Below are 11,085 nucleotides of genomic sequence, written 5' to 3'. Positions count from 1 at the left end.
GAAGGAAAACAAGTGTAATTTAGAAGACAAAAATCTAGTTGGTTATATGAGTAGCTTCAACGTGTACATGAGCATCAGTTACTCATATGTAATTCAATCACCATTCTCTATTCTCTACATGGCTAAAACTTTGGTCATATTTTATGTAATCCCTGGCCATGAGAAAGATAGGAAGTGTGTGTGTGTGTGTGTGTGTGTGTGTGTGTGTGTGTACCAGAAGAAAACATAAAGAAAATAGAAGATTTTTTTTAAGTCAATGGGTAAATAATTAATTTTAAAACAAAGTCTTGATGGATTCTGATATTATGGGCTGGAGGAGAAATGACAAATATTTTGAACCTGTGTCTGCTTTACGATTTACAATTACTTATTATCATTACTATTTTTACAAACTGCTTGCTAAAAAATTGAAGCAGCTCACATTCATTGAACAAACACTACTGAATGCCTTACATTCTCTTCCAGTTGCCTAAATTTGTTGAAAATAGGTACAGTTAAAATTCAGTTAAAATTCATAAGGGCATGTACAGTGATGTGATTAGTAGGAGGGGACACTTCTCAGTTGGTCTCTCTCTTAAATTTCTGTGTTATCTTGCGAATGGAGGTATAGAATGCCTTTGTCCTGGATAATCTTTTCAAAGGTGTTTATACAGCTCCTGGTCTTGGAAGAGAAAAATATTATTTCCAGCATGCCTATTGCCCATTATAAAAGATTTGAGTTCTCTAAGCTCAGGGTTCTTCTATGAAACAGAGCTGCCTGTGCGTGCGAGTATATGGTTTTCTTCAAGTTTTGTTGTGGGAATTGGGGCCCCAGGAATGGATGCAAATGCTGATGATCTGCCTGGGAGGAACTCCTGTGAGGAATAAATAGCTCTATGACTGTAGGTAATAAATAGTCCTGTATCTCTGGCCCTGGAGTCTTGGGCTTTAGCCAACAGCCATAAAATGTGCAGATAACTTCATAGTTTGCATGTACGATAAAATTTCAGGCTCTTCACAAACAGGCCAATTGCTTTGAGTATTTACATTTTATTCAGACAAATACTTGAGACAAACTAGTACTTTTTCAAGGTTAAAGATCTCCCTGGGTCTTTAATTTTCTTGTTCAATATAAACTGAAAAACTTTCCCAGGGAGAAGGGGTAAAGTAAAGGTAAAATGAAGTGATGGAAACACCAAAAGTAGTGAAAAAAAGAAAAACAGGTCAAAGAAAAGAGTAGGACATAGGTATTAAACATTTTTATATGTTTAGACAGTTTTAAAATTTGGGGTTCATCCAATGTCTGTGCTACCAGACATGCTTTTGTTGAAAATATAGAGAAGCTAGTTTGTCAAGAGAGAGGTCGCTTACTATTCTTCATCTATTTGTAAATGGCAAATTTTTATTGCAATTCAAAAATGGAGAAAGCTGCAAGTAACTCATTTAAAATGTAAGCTGTTGAAAGATGCAGGAAGTGACATGTTTCTGGTGTCCAAATCATGCGATGCTTGTTCTAAATACTGCTGCACTCACCACCTGGAACAGAAGACTAATCCTATTTGGAATATGCCATTATTTAGTGTGTAACTTCTTACTATTTCTTAATTACAGAGGTGTCAGTGAAAACTGCAAACTCAGTTATTTAAATATTTAATACCTTTGAAAACCCATATCTCTTCATCTATTAGACAAAATGGATTTATTTATAATATCCTATTCATTTCATTAAATGAAAATAAAGATAAAATAAAGTGGAATGGACTGAAAAAAAATCATAGTGTAAGTCAGCAAGTCATTTTTAATGAGAATAAATATTGAATAAACATAATGCAATGTGACTGATTAAAAAATACTGTAGGGTGATTTTTAAAAATCATGTTGGAAATAAGGCAGCTTCCACTTAAAAGCATCACTGATTTCCTAATCAACTGAGAACACCCACAGGGGTAATTACAGGCCACTCTTGTCATTAAACGCAGACTACAGAATCCATCTAAATCAAGTAATCACTCTGTTGATTAAAAAACAAAACAAAACAAAAAAACAACCCCAAAAACAAACAAACAAAAAAACCCACTAAGATAATCTGATACATTCCTTATAGGGAGTGACCTGAGAATATCATATGTGGTAGAGGACTTAATAATACATCCAAAATTCTCTTCTCAAAATCTTTGAGTGGTGTCCAAAATGGTAGGACAGCCTGATTTTCAATTTTATAAAATTGTGGTTGCTTCTCACTGGGCATTCTTAGTTATCTCTTCAGAGTTGCTGTATTTCCTTGCTTGGGGCACAGAGAGGTATAGGATGCAAGGAAAAAAAAAAACCCATCAGGAAGCTCGTAATCTATTTGGGAAGTAAGGCTAAAAATAAAAGGCAAATAAAGATTTAGGTAATAAGACAAGTTAATGCTAGAAGAAATGATAGGATGTGAATAATTGCCAAAGAATTTTGCAAACAGTGATTGCTGGAATTCAAGTCGGGGAAACAGCAATAGGCTAGGGTGTTCTAAAAAGGCATCAAGGACCAAACAGCATTTGATCCAGGCCTTGAGGATGAAATATGGCAGAATGAAGAGTGCAAAGATTAAGACGGATTGACAAACTACTGTTAGGCCCAATCTGGCCTCCTGTTTTTGTACACCTTTGGAACGAAGAATGGATTGTACAGTTTTAGATGTTGAGAAAAACAAAGAAGAATGATATTTCATAACACTGAAAATTATATGAAATTTAAACTTCAGTGTCCATAGATAAATTTCATTGGCACACAGCCACTCTTTATTTATGTGTTTGGTTGTTTCTGTGCTACAGTGGCAGAGTTGAGGAGTTGCAACAGACACCAAATGGCCCACAAAGTCAAAAACATTCACTGTCTGGATCTTTACAGACAAAGTTTGCTGAATCCTGGTATAAGAGACCACTGCGCAAAAATGGTGGAAAGAAAGGTTGACAGGCCTGTATCTGTATCTTTATCTGGAGATAAAGAGGCACCACTGAAGGTTTTACATATAGGAAGGAGCCCAACTATCTCTGGTTCCTGAACATATCACCTGAGCTTGCAAATGTTTGTTAAATCAACAAATGAACAAAATTTTTCAGATTCCCAAGTGTACTGTTGTTTTATAGTTGTTACTCTTGAAAAGAATGAATGGCTTTTCTGTATGGGATGTGCCCCTTGACCCTCTCAGGTTGTCCCTCTGTGTCTCAGTTGTCCATCCTAACTTCACACAGGTGTGCGTGAGCAGCTCTCACAGATTTTGACATTGTTGGACACAAAACGACACCTTGTGTTTGGGGGCTTCTCCAAGAGTATATTTAGATGACTTATCCTTGGACCATTCTTCTTTGGATTGCATGACATTGTGCTTCTCCTACCTTTCCTACAATAGCCAGACATAGATAGAAAAACTAAGGGTTTGTATTATTAACATGGGGAATTAGCAAAAAATCCTAGTTCTTTCCAGAGGGTTTGTGAGAGCCAAATCATTAGAGAAAAAATGATTCAGGCAAAACAAATTGCATACGGAGGCCAACTGTGAGACCCTGTCCTGTGGGTATCCCCATCAGATCCACCATGGATGCATTTCAAATACTAGATTTCCACTCTAATATTTTAAGACAGTATGTCATCAAACCTCACTAAGAGAAATCTAAGAAGAGTGTACAGAAACACACAGGGGAAGAACCTCATAATAAAAAGAAAACAAACTCTAAGAAACGTGGTTAAGAAATATCAAACTCAATTAATAATGGAGCCTTCAATAGCCTTAGAGAAATCCAATACAAGCCAAATTCAAACTACATGCCTGTGCTTCCACCCATATTTACTTTCAATTGATTATATTATTAAAAAATCTTAGCGGGGAATTGCTTAAGAAAAACAAATCTGGTTAAAACCTAGAACATTAAAGAACATTAATTTCAGATTTTTTTCTTAATTAAAAACAGATTTTTTTTTCTTTTTTGGTTCATTTGAAAAAAAATTTGAGAAAAGATGAGAACTTCCAACAGGGAGAGTAGAGCTGAGATGAACTTGAGAGAGAACATTAAGGGAGAAGGAGAAAATATATAATATTTTTAAAATGTAATTTTAAAGCATGCATAACTTGTTTTGGAGTTCATCCCAGATAAGTATGAGTATAGTCAGGGATAATGATGAATTCTGGATTAGAACTGTATAAAGCTTTGAAAAAAGCAGTAAGCTAAAGTTTTCGGAATGCAAAACGGATGCCATTTTAGAATGATCTGCTATCCAAAATGGAGGGAAATGTAGCTTACCCCACATGTCAACATATTCTCATAAACGTATATCTAAAAGAGCACATTTATAGACCTAATTGGACACAGATACTGATATAGACATGCACATGGACATGGACAGGATAGGCATGTGCTTTAGGATATAAAAAGTTCCTAGGTCATTGCATTATAACAGTGCAATGGTTTCTAGAAAAAAAAAAATCCTTTCCTATTCTGGCTCAGAATGTAAAAAAAAAAAAAAAAATGACTTTCCCATAACATTGTATAATGGATCTTCCAGTCACAGTCTCCTATGGAAGCATAATTTATGTAGTGGATGACAAGAAGAGGTTTATGATATCTGGAATTCATTTAAAATCTTTAGATGGGAAAAATGGAGATCCAATTAAAACCTTAATAAATGACTCTGTGTTGAATATAAATATATTAAATTAATATGTGTGCAAGATGAAATTGGAAAAGTTATGGGAGTCTTCATTTTAATTCTATTTCTATCAGGAAACTGTGTAACTGAGAATTACTTTGTAATGGGGCTGTTTACAATGAAGCAAAACTGAATTTAAATAGGACATTTTAGCCCATGACTGGTCATAACTCATGAGGTCTCAGCCTTAAGAGATATTGAGATCTCATTGGTGAAAGGCCTGTGGGGAGAGGGAAGATGGACCAATAGGAGGCAAGAAAGGCCCTAGGGAGACCCAGGTAGCCACAGGACCAGCACCCAAGGATCTTGCCATGAAGGAAAGCAAGAGCAGGCAGGTTCCTATATGGCAGGCTGTGTATTGTAGGTGAGATACAATAGCAGAGTCTTTGGTGGGAGGCAGTTCTCATGGGCAGAAGGTGGTAACAGCTTTGCTGTATGGGAGATCTAGATGGGATGTACCGTGTCTTTGTTAAAGGACCTAGGGACTGAGGGCTGATAGATACAAGGTGAACGTACCTACCCTGTACATTCAGATAGACAAAGAATATCTATCTTCTACATACTTATATACTTGCCCTAAGGTTTTATATCTTAGGGAGGATATATACTTACCCTAGGTTTTCTGACTACCAAACTTTAGAGAACAATAAATCTGAATGGTACCAAACGGTAGAGATTGGGCTTCTTACATGCCGGGCAGCTGGTTATAGTTGTTAAGATGGCAGACCCAGAAGTCAAATTACCTGGGTTCAAATCCTTGTTCTCCCGCTTACCAGCTGAGGACAACAACATCCATACTGATGTTGTGCGGATCATATGGGTTATTGTATTTAATTGCAAGGTGCATCCATTTTGTTATTTTTGGAAATAGGTTTTTGGCTCTAAGTCACATAACTTGAGACTTGGAAAATTGTGTTACATCTACAGACTAGACTATAGTTTGGCAACTCATAAAACAAAAAAAGATCCTGGGCATACCATCCACCCATCCCCATCCTCTCACAAATCTGGCCTGCACCGTCATTATCTAATAGGTTCAGAACCTGTTTTTAGTCCCATCCAACAGCTTTTTCCATCCAACTGCTATCCATCTAAGACAGTGATTGTTATTATTTCGTAAAACTGCCCAGATTTGTAAAACTTCAGTTCATATTTATTGCAGAATCTGTTGAGTTTGTTTTTAGGTTGTTATAAATGTGCCTTTATTTAGGCCTAACTGTGGATGTTAATTAAAAAAATAACATTTTGGGAAGTGTGGGCATGGGTGAGTGGTAGTTGAATTGGGAGAGGGATACCCAGACTGATGGAGCTGGTAAAGCCCTCACCAGACCCTCACGTGGGTATACTCAAGTCACAATATGCTAAGTGTTTGTCTCATCATTGTTTATCTTTCTGACACATTCATGGTGAATGACAATCATCCTATTCATCCTTTCCTATGAGCTATCTTGTTTTTTTTTTTTTTTTTTTTTTGAGAGAGCGAGCAAGTAGGGAAGAAAGGCAGAGGGAGAGCGAAGAGGGAGGGAGGGAGGGAGAGAGAGGGAGAGAGACAGAGAGAGAGAGGGAGAGAGAGAATCTTAAGCAGGCTCCATGTTCAGAATGGAGCCCCATGCAGGGATCAATCCCACGACTCTGGACTCTGAGATCATGACCTGAGCTGAAATCAAGAATTGGACGCTCAACCAACTGAGCCACCCAGGCACCCCTACATGAGCTATCTTTGTCAAATGTTTTTTTTTTCCTCCTCCAGATAAAGAGCTACCATTTTGAGAGTGTCCATAGTGCCAGGAATTGGGGAGAGTGGATTTATAAGCATCATATCATTTAATTGTCACAAGGATATATACTACTATAAAAGCTGAAGTTTAAAGAGAGGTACAAGACTTGATCAAAGTCACCCAATAAGGAAGTGCTCAGCAAGGTTGCTCACTAGTCAGCTGTGTTGTTGCCCAGACCAGCAGACTTTCTGGAGAGAGAATGATATGATCTGCCTAACCCTGCCCCTCTCACCTGCCACCCTGCCAGGCTCAGTCTCTCTTTCCTTAGAGCCTTGCTTCCACTTTGGTTACGGACCTTACCATGTTATATTATCACGTATCTCTTGTGTTTCCCACGTGACTGAACCTCGGGATGATGTTAGAGACCGTGAAAATCATTCTCTCATCCCTGACAGGTCTTTTAGTACCCCAATACAATTTTTCCCCCTCCTCCAGTTAGTGGTAGCTCAAAAAAGACTTATCTTCTAGTAGCAGCCCAGTAAATTATTGTTGAATTCATAAATGAATAAGATATGGAGTTTTCTTGGCCTACTAAAGACCATGAGCTAAAGCAGTGGTTTGAAATATATAGTGCCAAAAAAAAATATATATATATATATATATATATATATATATATGCCTGATCGAGAAGTTCTTACTGAAAACACAGCAGATCTCTGAAGCACATGGACGGGCTTGAGGAAGGAGTGGGAGAACAGGATGTGGTCCCTTAGGGAGACTGAAAAAAGGAACTTTCCCTGGGAGCAGGTAGTCTGTCCAGTTTCAGTTTTTGCAACGCTTTTCTTGTGGTGCCTCCTGCTCTCTCAGGATTCTGAATGTTCACACCAAGAAAACACCAAATCCTTTGAAAGCCTGGTTTCTTCCTTGTGGTTTGTGAGCCAGTCTCATGACGTCACAGCCACCAGCAGCCCACAGTGCTTTTCCTGACTCCATGTACCATGTAGGCAAACCAGACAGGGCTTCTAGCAAGTGAAACTTCTTTTGAGTAAATATTTTGGGCCTGGTTTTAAGATTTCTCTGACAGACCAAGTGGTGGAAATCTGTGTATATATACAGAATGCTCTCTCTCTCTCCCTTCTTCTAAGTGTGTGTTGCCACTTTCCTCATAGAAATAACTGTTTCTCTTAGCCAGTTCCTTACTTGGGGATTGGGCTTTTCTTGTTGATTTTCATTTGAAGGGGGCTGCTAAGGAGGGGTGGAAAGGATTCAAAACATATCTTCTACCAGGCTGCCTGCTTCTTAAAGCTGCACCTTTTGTTTTTGTCATCAGGGTCTTAAGGTTAAATGAAGAATGACCTTTCTGGATTTCTAAGCCTAACAGGAAAGTTTAGATTTAACTTGGTTACTGAAGTTACAACAAAGTTCATTCAAATTCTAAGCTGGTAGCAGGGAAGAGCAAAGTCCTATGCTTGTGGGCACAAACACAATTTAAAAAACTTTTTAAAATGTTTATTTATTTTTGAGAGAGACAGAGCATGAACAGGGGAGCAGCAGAGAGAGGGAGACACATAATCTGAAGCAGGCTCCAGGCTCTGAACTATCAGCACAGAGCCCGAGGCAGGCTTGAACTCATGAACTCTGAGATCATGACCTGAGCGGAAGTCCAAAGCTTAATTGACTGAGCCACCCAGGCGCCCCACAAACACAATTTATATACATATACAATCAATGTATATATATGAGAAAATATTAAATTTTCATATATATGCATATATTCTACTTACTATGTATTTATATACACATTTTTCATGAACACACAAACTTAAAGAAAGCAATTCATACCTGTGTGTACGTGTACATACACACAAAACATACACAGTGTACGTTTTCTGGCATCTTTTGTTGATAGGTATTTGTGCTCCCCTGTTAGTGGCAAATTATTAATTCTGGATGAGCCTATCACAGCATTTTTAAGCAGAGTAAAGGCTCTACCCTTAAACAGCCCAGGGAGAATTTCATTTGCTACTTTTGAAGAATCCTTTGATATGCCCAATACCTGTAGAAGGGTGATTCCAAACCCACTTAACTTTTTAAAAAGTGTGAAATGTCTGCAAGGAGTTCTCTGATCTGTTGGAGGAGACCGAATGGGGAAGAAAAGGCCGCTTTCTCTCCCCAGCCGGACCCAGATCCCTGCCTGCTGCTGAGCAGATTTTGTATACGTTGAACCACTGAACATTTACTGGAAAAAAAAAAAAAAAGAGGGACAGAGAGTGAGAGAGAGGAAGAGAGAGAAAAGAAAAAGTAGCAAGCATCCAGGAGCAGCCGCGGGAGACCGGGACGGCACGTAATCCGGGGGCGGAGCCTCGAGGGCCGCCAGCCAGTGGACGAGGCCGGGGGCGGGGCCCCGGCGCGGGGGGCGGGGCCTGTGCCCGCGCAGCTCGCACCGCGGTCCCCTTATTTGGATCTGCGGGAATGTGGGCTGGAGCGGTCCTGCCGTGGTACCAGCCTCCAGCCTGTCGCCGGGACTGCCCCTGACCCAGGCGCGCCTGCTGCTCGGTGGTAGAAGGGCCGGCGGAGCGCCATGGCCTGCATCCTGAAGGTAACGACTCGGATCTGTGGCTCGGACGCGTGGTTGGCCAGACCCTTGCTGCTAAGAGGCAAGGAGTCAGCCGCGGTCCCACCGCATCCTCATCTCAGTTGTCTTTTCCTGGCATTGATTTTCTTTTTGTTCCTTTGGCAAATGCATATGGAGGGAGATTCTGAAACATGCAGCTGGCACAGCTTCTCTTCCCACCATTCCTGCCTGCTCGCGCCTGCATTGAAGGAGCTGCAGACTGTTGGCTCCAGGGGAAAGCAGGGCTGTGTGCCGAATAATGGGGATGGCAGGGAGGGGAGGGGTGCTCCCGCGGGGTCCCGCGGTTCTGTTGCTTGAGGCCTTTCAGGAGCCTAGGAGAATGGAGAAGAGTCTGGACTTGGGTTACTGGTGCTAAAGGTTATATAGCACTTTGAATGGGGGCGAGAGTGAGCAGAGGGGGGGTTCTATTGAGCATTTGATCTTGTGAAGACAAAAACTTATGAGTTTACAGGTAGTCCCTTAGGAATGAGTTTTCCAGGAGACCTGCTAGTTCTGTGGTGCCATTAACTCTACTTTGGAAAAGTTCATAGAAAGATGTTTTTATTAGTAGAGAATCTCTGACCCTCCTTCAGCTCATAAATTTGAACAGACCCAATGATTTCACTTCATATCAGAGCTGGCCGAGCCACCTCTTCTTTGTTGAGTTTTCTTTCTCCAAGTCTGGGTTCTTAGCCTGGACCAAGCATCTTTCTGGGTTTACTGCTTTGTGGTGTCAGGTGGGAGGACTTGGTGTCAGTCACTGACTTGAGAACTTTCCATTCCATGGAGAGAGGTGTTTTGTTTGTTTTCTGTTTTCGTTTTCTCACAACTGTTTCTCCTCCTGCCTAACCTGACTCCTGACTGCCTGAATCAAAAACATTCACAGCATGGTTTCCTGGGCCTTGACTGGAGAAAGCAAAGGCCTGTTTGTTACAAGGTTGGGGGAGCTGTATGTGATAGAGGAAAACACCAGAAAAAGATTTTTGTTGTTGTTTATTGTGAAATAGCTTTTGTTTCTCTTCAGGATGATTTGAAGCCATCTACCATTAAGCTAGTTACCTGAGTCATCTTAAAACATGTGTGGTAATGACACAAATAAGAGATTAACCTAGTAGAGGGTTTTTTTTTTTTTTTTTCCTTAGCGTAAAAGAGGTTGGATATTTCCTGTGACTTTTCTGAACTTCCTCTGTTTGGTTTTGGAACATTTTCTGGGACATAACAAACGGTAGCAAGATCAAGAGGAAATACGTAATAAATACATCCCTATTACAATATGGTATTTTTAACTTGGAGCACAAGTACTGAAATAAGAATATGAGTTGTTTTTACTATGTATTATATTATTAGCTGAAAGGGCAATTGAGGAGCATGACATTTATCGTTGGCCATCTTCTTTTGGTTTCTCCCCACCTCATGTCACACATGTTCCAAACATTTTTAATGCATATCCCAAGCTACACATGAATCTGATCCAAACTTTCTTTTCAAGCACCTCACATTAACCTCAGACATTTGGGGCATATCTGAGTCCTCCTTATCTTTCCTCCACCGAAATTCATCTGAGATGTAGACAGGTAAACTACAAAGAGGTTTGGACTCAGAAAAGCCTTGGTCGGAACGCAAGTTCGGCCAGTTGCCACTGGTGTGACCTTGGACAACTTACTTAAATGTCTTTGTGTCAGTTTCCTCAATGTAAGATCAAAATTATAGCAGCTACTCCACAGAGTTGCTATGGGGATAAAGTAAGATATGGTATGAAAACTACTTTGTGGCATAGGCATTAATACGTGCCACTTTTTTTCTGACATGTAATGAGTGTGTAAAGAATGCTTACTATATTCTCTGCCTACTTCATATAATATAACACTCATTCTTACATCAGACCCTGCAAGGTGAGTAACATTGTTTAAAACCCCATCTTACAGATGAGGAAGCTGAGTCCTCAGTTTAAGAGATTTTCCCGAGGCAACAGGGTTAAGGACAAAGTAAGCATGGAGTTAGACCCAAATCTGCCAACATTTTTTATACTTTAATGCTGTTCTCTGTACTTTCCCAGGTGACCACTTTCTAAGATGCCCTAATACCATT

The 11,085-nt window shown here is 39.8% G+C and overlaps 1 protein-coding gene across 1 annotated transcript in view; it reads left to right on the top strand.

Annotated features, from left to right (window-relative positions):
* The first annotated feature begins 8,824 nt into the window (after positions 1-8,824).
* The window catches only part of ST6GALNAC3 (ST6 N-acetylgalactosaminide alpha-2,6-sialyltransferase 3), a 535,005-nt gene continuing 532,744 nt past the window's right edge, over positions 8,825-11,085 (top strand). Inside the window, exon 1 of the mRNA XM_053893750.1 lies at positions 8,825-8,982. Coding sequence (XP_053749725.1) covers positions 8,965-8,982 — 18 coding nt within the window. The 5' untranslated portion in view covers positions 8,825-8,964. The remainder of the gene's footprint in view (positions 8,983-11,085) is intronic.

The sequence above is a fragment of the Panthera pardus genome, unplaced genomic scaffold, assembly GCF_024362965.1.
Source record: "Panthera pardus isolate Hobbes unplaced genomic scaffold, ASM2436296v1 HiC_scaffold_11, whole genome shotgun sequence".
NCBI lineage: Eukaryota > Metazoa > Chordata > Mammalia > Carnivora > Felidae > Panthera > Panthera pardus.
Note: the sequence above shows the minus strand (reverse complement) of the source record. Positions and strands in the feature narration are given on the sequence as shown.